At 44.5% G+C, this 14090-nt stretch overlaps 3 protein-coding genes across 3 annotated transcripts in view; all 3 read left to right on the top strand.

Moving 5' to 3' along the window:
• The window catches only part of LOC116570229 (interferon alpha-1/2-like), an 82186-nt gene that overhangs the window by 12984 nt on the left and 55112 nt on the right, over positions 1–14090 (top strand). The window lies entirely within an intron of this gene.
• On the top strand, positions 2552–3210 carry LOC116570232 (interferon alpha-1/2-like). Its single transcript, XM_032307002.1, has one exon. It carries the CDS (start codon positions 2647–2649, stop codon positions 3208–3210), a length of 564 nt encoding a protein of 187 aa, XP_032162893.1. The 5' UTR covers positions 2552–2646.
• LOC116570216 (interferon alpha-1/2-like) lies at positions 8212–9029 on the top strand. The gene has a single exon (XM_032306987.1). It carries the CDS (start codon positions 8221–8223, stop codon positions 8872–8874), a length of 654 nt encoding a protein of 217 aa, XP_032162878.1. The 5' UTR covers positions 8212–8220; the 3' UTR covers positions 8875–9029.

The raw sequence follows: 14090 nt of genomic DNA, 5'->3' as shown, positions 1-14090 counted from the left end.
ACTGAATTACTCACCAGAAACCATACTGGAGGAGGAGGAAGGGTGAAGAACAGAAGAGAAGTTAGTGATTATAGAAACAAAATAGTTTTGAGAGATTTACCTTCTTCGGACAAATTTAAACTTGATAAAAAAATGAAAAAAATAATTGAAATGGGTGATGTCTTCTAAGCCATGTAAAGCATATAAAGAAAAGCAAACAAAAATGAAAGGGGATAAAAAGTGTACAGGAACATTCTGTAAATCAAACTACCCTGTTCTATTGAAGACTCATGAATAGAAAGAACTGAAGATGAATTGGGGGCCAGGGCGCCCCCCACTGTTTCTCCAGGGCACCAGAAGCCCTCAGGTGCAGCGCCCAGCCCCTCTGTGGGGATCCTGCTGGTTTCCCCGGCAGCATCTCAGCTCTGGGCTGTGAGCTGCCTCCTGGCCCCGGGCAGCTTCACAGGAAGACCTGCTGCTTCAGACACAAGAAGGAGCATCTGTTCCTTCCCTGACCCAGGGACAGCTCCTCTGGGACATGGTGCACCATGGGCTACAGGACTGTGCCCTGCATCTGGAATTCTGCTTCCATCTCCTTGTTTGATCATGAGAACCTCACTGGAGCTCTCTGCAGCTCAGTTTCCCCAGATGTAAAATGAGGTGGAAATATTCCTAGAGCTGTTTTGATTATGAAGTGGCACATTTCATCTAGTATAGATGCTAGTAGCATCTAGTATCTTCCACTGAGTGAGAGTTTAACAGATGGGGATTATATTCTTATGTTTTCCCCAAAAAAGTGATCTTCTCTTAGCCTTTTACATATGACTGACTGCAAAGGGCTGATCCTCCAAAATATCGTTGTGAAAAAAAAAAATACCCATTCCCAACAGGTGTCCTATCCACTGAATGAAATTAGTTACACAGTAATGTTATATGTATACATATACACTGTGCCTATGTCCGCATACTCCATATGTTCTGGTACAGCACATGTCCCCTTCCTCCACGCCCTCCGAGATCCCATCCTGTCACTCTCCGATCACAGAGTTTCTCTCTCCCCCAGTGGAGAAACCTCCTGTGAGCTCCCCTCCCCCCTCCCTCCTCAGGAGCCTCTCCTGCCCATTCACACAGCTGCTTCCTTTTCCTTTGTGGTTTCTGTCTGGCCCTTTTACTTCCAATTACAAAGCCACAAAGAAGAACACAAGTTGTGTGAAACTTCCAGGCTTTTTTGAAACTCTCCTAGCAGAAGCCTTGTTGTTTTCTTTTCTCCTGGTGACTATTGTTGACCTGAGGGAATGTCCCCACTGCAGTGATGTCACAGTGGCAGGAGCAGAGAGGAGATAGGAGAAGGAGGCTGCTGTTCTGTGGCCCGTCACAGTCTTTACAGGGGAGGCTGCCAGCGAGGGGGCAAGGTGGGCTAGACAGTGACCAGGTGTGCACACAGGTTCATGTTGTATGCAGAAGTCTGTCCCCTGGTGGGAGATTTTTCTCCAGAGCAAGCAAAGAAACACCAAACAAACACAAACAAAAGCTTTCCTGGAATGAACAGACTCTGCTAGCGTTATAAGCCATGAACTTCAACAAAAATACCCTTAAAAAAAATAAAGCAGATATATTCCTAGTAAAAGTGAGCAGAAGGTCCTGAGTTGTTTCAGGTCTGCCATGATCGTGAGCTATTTCCTGTCCACCCTGCTCTGTAGCTGCCTAGTCTTTCCCACATAACGGCATCCCCCCACCAGAGGGAACACTTGTCCAGTTGCTTCCAACAATGTAACCAGTGGTTCTAGGGTTGGGAACAAGGCTTCAACATGCCATGGGCTGGCTTGTGGACCTTGCTGGTGTTTGAGCCTTGTTTTGATGTGGACTTTGGAAATGAAATACGAATAGATTCTACATAATCAATTAATTCTTCAAAACTAATTCATTGTATCAGGAATATTATCTGGTACTAAATAGAAAAATATTTTGAGAATAACTTGATGAGTATCTAGCAGCAAGTGAAGTTAAAAATCATTTTTTCATTGGGGCCATACTAAAATACAGTACACAAAAAACAAACATCCAATAAATAATTGAATAATTCATTGGCTGTTAGCAATTTGGAATGATTCTCAGTATCTAGGGACACTGATATTATTATGTCTTTCTACAAATTCTTAATTAGCATTGTACTTATATACTTCCATTTAAGTAAGAAAAAACTGAGAAGTCATTCATCATATTTAGATATCCAGTAAAGAATAATTAGCTTAAACTATAGCTCTCAGTTGAAATTTTTGTCCATCTTAACACTGAATTAAATAAATAGTAAAATGAACACTTTCTTTTCTAATCTATTAAGCAGAGCTATACATACATAACTATATAGACTGTAGATCCATGTTACCAAGGTTTGTTGGAAGGTTCAAATACATAAATATTCAGAAGACTGTGACAGGAGGTGGCAATAGGAAAAAGAAACGGTTGAGAAACCCACGCTCTACAACCCAGGAGAAAGTGTAGAAAGGAAAGCAAAAAGAGAAGTAGAAAGGGAAACGTTCAGAAATCGAAAACTCCTATGTCCCCTACTTAAGTCACACGCACAAGAGAAGATGTTCAGAGGAGCTAGAGCCACGGGTCCCAGACGTGCCCACCCCAGCCAGGCCAACAGCATCTGTAGGATCCCCGATGGCCCTGTCCTGCTCCTTGTTGGTGGCCCTGATGGTGCTCAGCTGCCACTCCCTAGGCTCTCTGGGATGTGACCTGCCTCAGGACCACGGCCTGCTGCACTGGAGGGCCCTGATGCTCCTGCGACAAATGAGGAGACTGTCTGCTAGCTCCTGTGACAACTATACAAACGACTTTGGCTTCCCCCAGGAGGTGTTTGATGGCAAGCAGCTGCAGAAGGCTCAAGCCCTCCCTGTCGTCCATGTGACGAACCAGAAGACCTTCCACCTCTTCTGCACAGAGGCCTCACCTGCTCCCTGGAACACGACCCTCCTGGAGGAATTGTGCTCGGGACTTTCTGAGCAGCTGGGCCACCTGGCAGCCTGTCCCCTGCAGGAGGCGGGGGTGGGAGAGCCGCCCCTGGTGAATGGGGACTCCATCCTGAGGAGCTACTTCCAGAGAATCTCCCTCTATTTGCAAGAGAAACAATACAGCCCTTGTGCCTGGGAGACAGTCCGAGCAGAGATCATGAAACCCTTGTATGCATCGACAGTCTTGCATAAGAGATTGTGGAGCAGGAAGTGACACCCCTTTCACGATGGAAATGGTTCTCTCTGAAGAATACTATCACACTCCCATGCGTCCTGTAGTGTTAAAGACTCTCATTTCTGCTGTCATCATGACATGAACTGAATCAATTTGTCACATGTATTCAGGAGTATTAAGCAACTTGAAGTCAACGTTACAAACACCTGTTGCCTTCAGATGACCATGCTGATCTGCCTATTTAGCTATTTATTTATTTCACTATTTATAAGATTTGTTATTTTTTATGGTATTATATTAGTTGTACCTACCCTTTGTGATTAAGAGAATTGTATATGTTTTACGTATATTAAATTCTTTATTTTCTATTCATTAAATGTTTCTATAGAAAACTTCTTGCGTTTGTTTCTTTTTGAAGCAGGAAACAAGTCTGTTTACACCCTGATGAAAGAACGGATTGTACCACTCTCTCACTCGGGATTTCATTTTCACATTAGAAGTAATCGTATCGACTTCCTGGAAGTCACTTTGCATGCTGTCGTCACGGGAAAGGCAGACTTCACGAGTCCAATGCTGTGTTGGTATCTTGGATTTTGTAGAAAAACTAACTTTAGAATAATAATTTTAGTGAACTAATATCAGTTATGTTAAAGAGAAGAGTGAGAAGAAGAGATAATATGAATTCTGTAAGTAGAAAAGGAAGAAGACCTGTGAGGAAAAAAATGAAAAGCACCGGATATGTTCTACATCACACTGGTAGACCCCCAAGTATGAATATTCTTTACAATTGGACTGTTCAGGGGCACCCGTGGTTGAGTTGGTTAAGTGTCTGCCTTAGGCTTCAGTCATGATGCTGGGGCATGGGATCAAGCCCTGTGTCGAGCTCCCTGTTCAGCTGGGAGTCTGCTTCTCCCTTTCATACTACCCCTGCTTGTGTTCCCTGTCTCTCTGTGTGTCATATAAATCAATAAAATCTTTAAAAAACACAAAACAAAGCAAAACAAAACAAAAAAACCAAAAACAAATGGATCCTTGATCCTGCCATTTACAAGCCATTCCATTCACATAAAGCCCAGGGAAGGAAGTGGTTGACTGGGAAGAGAGCGTAGAATGAGAAATGGTGCCTCAAGCCTCCCCTAGTTAAGGGAGAAAAGAGCTACACTGCAAACAAAGGTGGAATGGCCCTAAGGCAGTAGCATAAGAGCGAATATTGGTTAAGAGTCTATTTCAAAGCGGAGAAACGCTTCAAGGAATTGCATCATAGCAAAGGGTGCATGGAAAGGGTCCGTGAAGCCAGGAAGTAGAAGGGTTGTGACCACGGGGACCATCTGTTTTGACGGAATTACTCACCAGAAACCATACTGGCGGCAGAGGAAAGGCGAGGAACAGAACAGAAGCTAGTGACTATAGATAGAATATAGATCTGGGAGATTTACCTTCTTTGGGCTAATTAAACTTCCATGAAAAAATAAACTAATAATTGAAATGGGCGATGTCTTCAAATGTCTTCTAAGTCATGTAAAGCATATATAAAAAAAGCAAAGAAAAATAAAAAGGTATGAAAAGTGTACGGGAACATTCTGCAAATGAAAACTACCCTGTTCTATTGAAGACTCATGAATAGAAAGAACTGGAGATGAATGAGGGGACAGGGCACCGCCCACTGGTCCGCCATTCCATCAGAAGCCCTCAGGTGCAGCACCCAGGAGGAGCTGGGCCCCTCCTGGATCCCCGTGGCAGCATCTCAGCTCTGGGCTGTGAGCTGCCTCCTGGCCCCAGGCAGCTTCACAGGTGGACCTGCTGCTTCTGAACAGAGGAGGAGCATCAGTCCCTTCTTCTGAACCAGGGACACCTCCTCCACTGGGACAAGGTGCGTGGCGGCCACTTCCAGGAGGTCCACACCAAGTCTGTCCTCCTTGAGATGCTTCAGCTGACCTTCACCCTCTTCCTCACTGGGCCCCGCCGTTTGCTGCCTGAACCCGTCCCTGCTGGGGCAGCCAGAACCCTGGGAACCTGTGTGGTACCTGCGATGGGAGTGGGGGAGCTGCCCCTGGGTTTGAGGGCCCTGCCCTAGCCTTGAAGACGTGCTTCCAGAGAATCCATCTCCATCAGAGACAGAAGAAACAGAGTGACTACCTGGGAAGGCGTCTGAGTCAAAATCCGGAGACCCATCTCTTCATATTCAAATGAAGACATATGGAAAGGGAAATGATAAAAAGGAAGAAAGCAAGAAAGGGACCTGCAAATGATATTCTTGACCTACAACACTAAGTCACATAGCCATGAGTTCCATCTTTCTAACGACTCCTCTTTCTGCTTCAGCCATACAATGTGTTGAGTTAAGTTACTCAGCATTGTGGTTAAGATGTGTCTGTGACAGGACTGTCCCTAAGGGTCTCCATCACAGGACAGAGCTAGCCTGAAGTAGTTCATGTGTTCACGTATTGCAGGATCCTCTGGTTTCTGGATCAACACTGAACCATTTGGAACAGTTTTCCTGACCTCACAGCTGCAATACAAGAACAAAACCAACAACCACCAATTACAAGAAGTCGGAAAACAACTCTTCTTAGATCCACTCACAGCTGAGGTCCCAGGGCTAGTGTCAGCGCTGGTACCAGGAGAAAAAGGAGCACGCAGACAATCACACTCTCCAGGAGCAGGCAATGGTAGGAACTTGAGCTGTTACGGAAGCATGGTTCGAGGCTCTGTGTGTTTCCACTGGGTAGTTACAATGTCCAGTCCTCCCTAGTTGGTGCAGCCCACTGGTTTGTGAGTTGTACCTTTGGAATGACCACTAGGCTGCCCCTGTGAAGAGCAGAGGGAAATTTGCTGGCTTTGCCAGCAGAGGGAGAGGGAAAGCAATCATTCTAGAGTAGTCTGAGGCTACCTCTTCACAGTGCTAGAGGCCAGGGGGATCTGTGACCAGGAGCCTGAAGGAGGAAAGTCAGGAAGAGGGGACAGCAGACTTCCCACTGGAGATGCAAGGGTGAGTCATGTCATGGAGACATTAAATCGCAATTTCCTTTGCGTATTTGGAAATCGAGGCACTGTACTGAAAGTCCTTCTGTCTCACATGAGTGAAATGAGAAGATGCCCTAAAGCTTAAGAGAATCTGGAACATTTAAGGTTGAGAAGGAGAAGGGGGCCTGTCAGGGGCACAGCGATGGAGCAGCCAGAGCAGGTGGGACACAACCAGGGAAGAATGATCTCCAGGAAGTTTCGAAGAAGGGAAGTTTCAGAATTTTCCAAGAAGAACCTCAGGCAGGAATTTGTGACATGGGCTACAGGACTGTGCCCTGCATCTGGATTCTGCTTCCAACTCGTTGTTTGATCATGAAAACCTCACTTGGACAGTCTATAGCTCAGATGTAAAGTGAGGTGGAAATATTCCTAGAGCTGTTGTCATAATCAAGTGGCACATTTCAAAGCATCTAGTATCTTCTACTGAGTGAAAGTCTCATCTTAACAGATGAGAACTATTATCTTATGTTTTCCCTGAATATTGATCTTTTCATAGCCTTTCCCCTGTATCTGACTACAAAGGGCGGATCCTCCAAAATACTGTTGTGAAAAAAAAAATACCCATTGGGAATGGGTGTCCTATCCATTGAATGTAATTAGTTACACAGTAATGTAATACGTATACATATATACTGTGCCTATGTCCGCATACTCCATATGTTCTGGTACAGCACAAGTCCCCTTCCTCCACGCCCTCCGAGATCCCATCCTTTCACTCTCCAGTCACAGAGTTTCCCTCTCCCCCAGTGGAGAAACCTCCTGTGAGCTCCCCTACCCTCCCTCCTCAGGAGCCTCTCCTGCCCATTCACACAGCTGCTGTTCTGTGGCCCATCACAGTCTTTACAGGGGAGGCTGCCAGCGAGGGGGCAAGGTGGGCTAGACAGTGACCAGGTCTGCACATGGGCTTGTGTTGTATGTAGAAGTCTGTCCCCTGGTGGGAGATTTTCTTCCAGAGCAAGCAAAGAAACACAAGCAAACACAAACAAAATCTTCCCTGGAATGAACAGACTCTGCTAGTGTTATAAGCCATGACCTTCAGCAAAAATACCTTTTTTTTCTTTTTCTTTCTTTCTATCTTTTTTTTTTTCTTTACAAAAACAGCAGATAGATTCCTAGTAAAAGTGAGCAGAAGGTCCAGAGATTTTCCCCATCCTTCCTGCTCTGGAGCTTCATGGTCTCTCCCACATTTCAGCATCACCCCACCAGAGGGAACACTTGTTCCAATTATTTCCAACAATAAAACAAGCAGTTCTAGGGTTTGGAACAAGGCTTCAACATGCCATGGGCTGTCTTGTCGAAGTTGCTGGTGTTTGAGCCTTGTTTTGATGTGGGCTTTGGAAATAAATATAGATTCTACATAATCATTTAATTATTCAATATGTATTCATTGAATCGGGAATTCTATCTGGTTCTAAATAGAGAAAATATTTTTAGAATAAATTGTTGAGTATCTAGCATCAAGTGAAGTTAAAAATCATTTTCTCATTGAGGCCATACTAAAATACAGTACAGTAAAAACAAACATCCAATAAATGTTTGAAAAATTCATTGGCTGTTAGCAATTTGGAATGTTTCTCAGAATCTAGGGACACTGATAGTATTGTCTTTCTAGAAATACTTAATTTGCATTGTACTTTAATATTTCCATTTAAGTAAGAAAAATGTAGAAGTCACACATCATATTCAGATATCCAGTAAAGAGTAATTAGGTTTAAAATATAGCTTTCAGTTGAAAATTTTCGTCCATCTTAATTCTGAATTAAACAGACTAAAATGAACTCTGTCTTATCTATAAATACATAACAATATAGACTTTAGATCTCTGTTACCACGTTTTTTTGGAAGGTTCAATCACAGAAATATTCGAAAGACTGTGACAGGAGGCGGCAATAGGAAAAAGAAACAGTTGAGAAACCCACGCTCTAAACCCCAGAAGAAAGTGTAGAAAGGAAAGCAAAAAGAGAAGTAGAAAAGGAAGGGAAAAGTTCAGAAATTGAAAACTCCTATGTCCCCTACTTAAGCCACATGCACAAGACAAGATGTTCAGAGAAGCTAGAGCCACGGGTCCCAGACGTGCCCACCCCAGCCAGGCCAACAGCACCTACAGGATCCCCAATGGCCCTGCCCTGCTCCTTCTTGGTGGCCCTGGTGGTGCTTAGCTGCCACTCCCTCGGCTCTCTGGGATGTGACCTGCCTCAGTATCACGGCCTGCTGCACTGGAGGACCCTGATGCTCCTGCAACAAATGAGGAGACTGTCTGCTAGCTCCTGTGAAAGGTACACAAACAACTTTGGCTTCCCCCAGGAGGTGTTTGATGGCAAGGCGCTGCAGAAGGCTCAAGCCCTCTCTGTCGTCCATGTGACGAACCAGAAGACCTTCCACCTCTTCTGCACAGAGGCCTCACCTGCTCCCTGGAACACGACCCTCCTGGAGGAATTGTGCTCGGGACTTTCTGAGCACCTGGGCCACCTGGAAGCCTGTCCCCTGCAGGAGGCAGGGGTGGGAGAGCTGCCCCTGGTGAATGGGGACTCCATCCTGAGGAACTACTTCCAGAGAATCTCCCTCTATCTGCAAGAGAAGCAATACAGCCCTTGTGCCTGGGAGATGGTCCGAGCAGAGATCATGAAACCCTTGTATGCATCAACAGCCTTGCATAAGAGACTAAGGAGTGGCAAGTGAGACCCGTTTCAACATGGAAATGATTCCCTCTGACTAATAACATCACACATTCCGGAGTCCTGCCATCTCAGAGACTCTCATTTCTGTGGTTGTGAAGACATGAACACAGTCAATTTGTCAAGAGTTTTCAGGATATGTCAACTCTACAAGCTGTAGTTGCTTACAGATGACCTTGCCTATGCCTATTTATCTATTTAAATATTTATTTATGTAAATATCTATAAGATTCAGTTTTTTCATATAATATGATGTACACCTTTACATCATAGAATATAATAAAATATATTTTTAATATGTAATCAGTTTATGATTTTTTTCTTTATGGAATTTTAAGGACAAAAGTGTTTTCAAGGAGGTATACCAGGTCTGATTGTGTAACTCCATTGGAAATTGGACAGCAGAAATCATTTACTGTCATACTGCATTAACACTGGAAATAACAACTCACTTTCTCTAAGACAACTTGCACGTTGACTTTAGGCTATAGGACATAAAAAATATAGATCCTGATGTCTACATCTTTGGTTGTAGGGACATATAAATATGGTTGCTATAGGGATGGGATCTAAAAACCTCCAATTTAATGTTTTGACGATGAAGGAAAGGAAGTGACTTCTCTCACCTGCTCCCTGAGCAGAGAGGTAGAAACACACAGGAAGTGCACACAGAAAATCTGTGGACCCCTCAACAGGTCACTGGCAGACATGGAGACACGTATGTCCGGTGTCGGGGGCAGGTGAGCTGGCAGTTGACAAGAAACGCCACGGCGAGGTCCACATCTAGCAGGCAAAGCCAGAAACAGAGGTGGTCACGCAGGGAGACGGTGTCATGTGAGAAACAGACATAAACTTGATTCTGAGGCTCTTCAACCATTGAAGGGAAAGGAGAGAAGAGCCACAAAGGAGATGGTGGACTCTTGGCCACATGGTAAGGGAGGATGCTGGTGAGTTTTTTTATGGAAGTAAATGTGTTTCAAAGACCATCAGCAGATTCCTGGAAGATGTGGATTGAAACTGTCTGTGATGTCAGAAACACAGAAGCCTTTGCTGACCTTCCTGAGAGTCGGTTTGGTGGAATGCATAAGCAGAGACCACCCTGGAACAAGTGGGAGCATGAATAAGAGAAGTCAGTGCATCTGTCTTGGAGAAGAATATTGCATGGGATCTGGGAATAGTGGGGTTTGTTATTCTGCACATAGTTTGCACTTTATGTCATTTCTTTTTCCCTGAGCGGTTTCATGGATTCGATGTTCTGCACATCATGTTAATATGGTTAGTGTTGTATTTCTTTTTCATCATGACTGAATTGCTGACCGTGATTTATCGTGCCTTGGTTCTTACTTCCTTGCACATCAGCGAGCTGCTCGGCTTTAAGAATTCACTTGGCAGGAATGGATAACTCATTCAATACTACATCAAATTATCTATTACCACGGATAAGATCATGTTTCCTGGAATTATTTGGCATCATTAATTAGGTTCCTTAACCCCTCCTTGTGACCCTGTTTACTAAAGTGGCATAATATCCCATTGCTTTTTCTAAAGAGTTTGATGTAAGAATTCTTCTCTGTTGCTCACTGCTAGTATTTCCTCATGTTCGGAATAACACAATGTTTGGTGGATAGCCACATCACGAGATTCTCTTGCACATAAAGACTGACAGACTTTCTTCAAAAATGAGGGTGGGAAGCTGGGTCAGGTATTCTCTCTCCTCATATTTACAGCAATGAGAAATCATTGGTCGAATGAGCTGAAAATACATGAATCATGGAAATCCATGGAGCAATAGTGAGCTGTGTGTAATTCAGGAGTACAAACAGGTTTAACAATTAGGACAGAAGAGCATGAATATTCACTGAACTCATGCACTGAAAGGAACCTAGCAGTGCATCTTCTGTAGGGAATGGCATAAATATGGTAGCAATCGTCTTATCTTAATTCTGACAGCTATATATGGGAATATTGTTTGTCTCCTCCTCCAAAATTCGTGGGAACAGTGGTCCTACACTTCAGTACCTGACTTGCCTCCCAAACTGGAATTCTGTTGTGACTTCTAGGAAAGGCTGACGCATTCATCCCCATTGGCAAGAAACGTTTTTATTTATCACCAGTGATGAGACGGTGGCTTCTACGAACATCTGAAAGTTGAGAATAAATATCTAGTTGGAAGTGCAGAAGAACATGCTATTTCCTTAACCTTCTGGCACCCACGCTGCCCTCTACCCTCCCCCAACCCTCATTCCAGAACACATTCCCCTGTCCTAACAGGTTCCTTCCTCAACAAGGCAGAAGTCCCCACAGTCCCTTGGCATTCACTCTCTTGACCTCTCAGCCTGTTCACACAACAGCTTTCTATTCTGCTGTCATCTAAGCTTAAAGCTTTTTAAAGGAGCAGCAGAAGAAAGCAAGTAGACAACAAAAAATGCATTGAAATCTCTAGGTTTTGCAGAAGCACCTGCTAGAGAGGCTTTGCTCGGATTTCCATCCAATATGATGGAACAGCAGCTGGGGCTGAAAGGAAACAGAAAGCAGGATCAGGTTGAAGGGTGGCCTAGTGAAGCTCCTCTCCGGGAAGACCGCCTCCTGGTGGCCAAGTGCGACAAGGGTGGTGACCAAAATGGGACCTTTTCTGAGAATGTCCCTTCCAGCTACATAAAGCCTACTTGTGGACATCCAGAGATTCTAATGCTGTCATAAACCCGTTTCCTTACTCTGTCTATAACAAAGCGTGAGACTTTTCCTGATAATCCCTATAGCCATAGTCAGTTTTAATCCCAATGTTCTTGATTATTAAATACTGGAAAGTGTTGGAGAACCAAGCAGCAAAGGCCAAATGCAGGGGCAAGGGGAGTGAGTACCCCTGCCAACATTTTTTAAAAGATTTTATTTCTTTATTTGAGAGAGACAGAGAGGCAGAGCATGAGAGGGGAGAAGGTCAGATGGAGCAGCACACTCCCCACTGAGCAGGTGGCCTAAGGTAGGACTCTATCCTAGGACCATGAGATGATGACCTGAGCTCAAGGCAGATGCTTGAAGGACTGAGCCAGCCGGGTGCCCCGACCCCCACTAACTTTCCATTCCCAGGCATTGCTATTCAGTTTGCCAGGGGACGAAGAGGAGGCAGGGCTCAGGGTTGGGTTCCCAGGGACAGGCTGGGAGACTCACCCTGCACTATTGGCCACAAGCAGCCAAGGTCTGGCAGCGTCAGAAGCCAGAGTGTGTACTTGCCCTCCCTCACCCTCAGCTGATTGCTGTGCTGTGGAGCTCAAGGCCCCCAGAAATCCGGTGCCACACAGAAACACGGTAATTCCAGGGTTCCTGCGCAAAGAATCCCAGAGCTCAACTGTGTCTGTGTTGGAGCACTCCCTAAGTTCTTGTTACACCAGGAGTAGGACATTCCTTTGCTCAGAAAACCACACTGACGTCTGGAAATATGAAAGTGTTGAAAGTCAGCAGCAGTGTGGGTACCTGGTAGGAGAACAGAAATGGGAAAGTGTCCACTGGATTAGTCACTTATCCTCAGGAGGAGGAACAGTTGGACAATAGGGCAGCATTGAGTCAACTGTATCTCTGTGTCCTTCCCGAGACTGAGAAGGTTCAAGTGGACACTGGGAGCACAGAATTCTTCTAGGCGGATGTGGCCCATGGTAGTGTCCCCACCGTGGGTGACCCTGACAGGACAACAGCCTGCAATGTGTTGGAAGGAGAAGGGTCAGTCTAGTGCCAGCTGCAAACATCTATCTCATTGGCAGAAAAATCTAATGTCTCATGAGTATTCATTTAATTTTTTAATTTTTATTTTTTTATTAACATAATGTATTCTAGCCCCGGGGTACAGTTCTGTGAATCCCCAGGTTTCACACTTCACAGCACTCACTGTAGCACATACCCTCCCCAATGTTCATAACCTCACCTCCATCTCCCTAACCCCCTTTCCCCCAGCAACCCTCAGTTTCTTTTGTGAGATTAAGAGTTTCTTAATGGTTTGTCTCCCTCCCTATCCCATCTTGTTTCATTTATTCGTTTCCTACTCCCAAACCGCCCACGTTGCTTCTCAACTTCCTCAAATCAGGGAGATTATATGATAATTGTCTTTCTCTCATTGAATTCATTCAATAGGCATAACCTCTCTAATTCCATCCCATCGTTGCAAATGGCAAGATTTCATTTCTTTTGATGAGTGCATAGTATTCCATTTTATATATATACACCACATCTGCTTTATTCATTCATCTGTTGATAACATCTAGGTTCTTTCCGTAGTTTGGCTCTTGTGGACACTGCTACTGTAAACATTCGGGTGCACGTGCCCCTTCGGATCACTACATTTATATCTTTAGGGTAAATACCCAGGAGTCCAATTGCTGGGGTGTACGGCAGCTCTATTTTCAACTTTATGAGCAATCTCCATGCTGTTTTCCAGGGTGGTTGCACCAGCTTGCATTCCCACCAACAGTGTAGGCAGGTTCCCCTTTCTCCCCATCCTACCCTGCATCTGTCATTTCCTGACTTGTTAATTTTAGCCATTCTGACTGGTGTGAGCTGGTATCTCATTGTGGTTTTGATTTGTATTTCCCTGACGCCGAGTATGTGGAGCACTTTTTCATGTGTCTGTTGGCCATCTGGAAGTCTTCTTTGTGGAATTGCCTGATCATGTCCTTTGCCCATTTCTTGATTCGATTACCTGTTCTTTGGGTGTTGGGTTTGCTAAGCTCTTTATAGATTTTGGATACTAGCCCTTTATCTGTTATGTCGTTTGCAAATATCTTTTCCCATTCTGTCAGTTGTCTTTTGGATTTGTTAGCTGTTTCCTTTGCTGTGCTGAAGCTTTTGATCTTGATGATGTCCCAACAGTTCATTTTTTTGCCCTTGCTTCCCTTTCCTTTGGTGATGTTCCTAGGAAGTAGTTGCTGCGGCTAAGGTCAAAGAGGTTGCTACCTGTGTTCTCCTCAAGGATTTTGATGGATTCCTTTCTCACATTGAGGTACTTCATCCATTTTCATCTATTTTAATGTGTGGTGTAAGGAAATGGTCCAGCTTCATTTCTTTGCTTGTGGCTGTCCAATTTTCCCAACACCATTTGTGGAAGAGGCTGTCTTTTTTCCATTGGACGTTCTTTCCTGCTTTGTCGAAGATTAGTTGACCATAAAATCGAGGGTCTGTTTCTCGGCTCTCTATTCTGTTCCACTGATCTGTGTGTCTGTTTTTGGGCCAGTA

Source organism: Mustela erminea, chromosome 12 (genome assembly GCF_009829155.1).
Source record: "Mustela erminea isolate mMusErm1 chromosome 12, mMusErm1.Pri, whole genome shotgun sequence".
Classification (NCBI taxonomy): domain Eukaryota; kingdom Metazoa; phylum Chordata; class Mammalia; order Carnivora; family Mustelidae; genus Mustela; species Mustela erminea.
The sequence above is the reverse complement of the archived record's forward strand: the minus strand, read 5'-3'. Positions and strand labels throughout refer to the sequence as shown.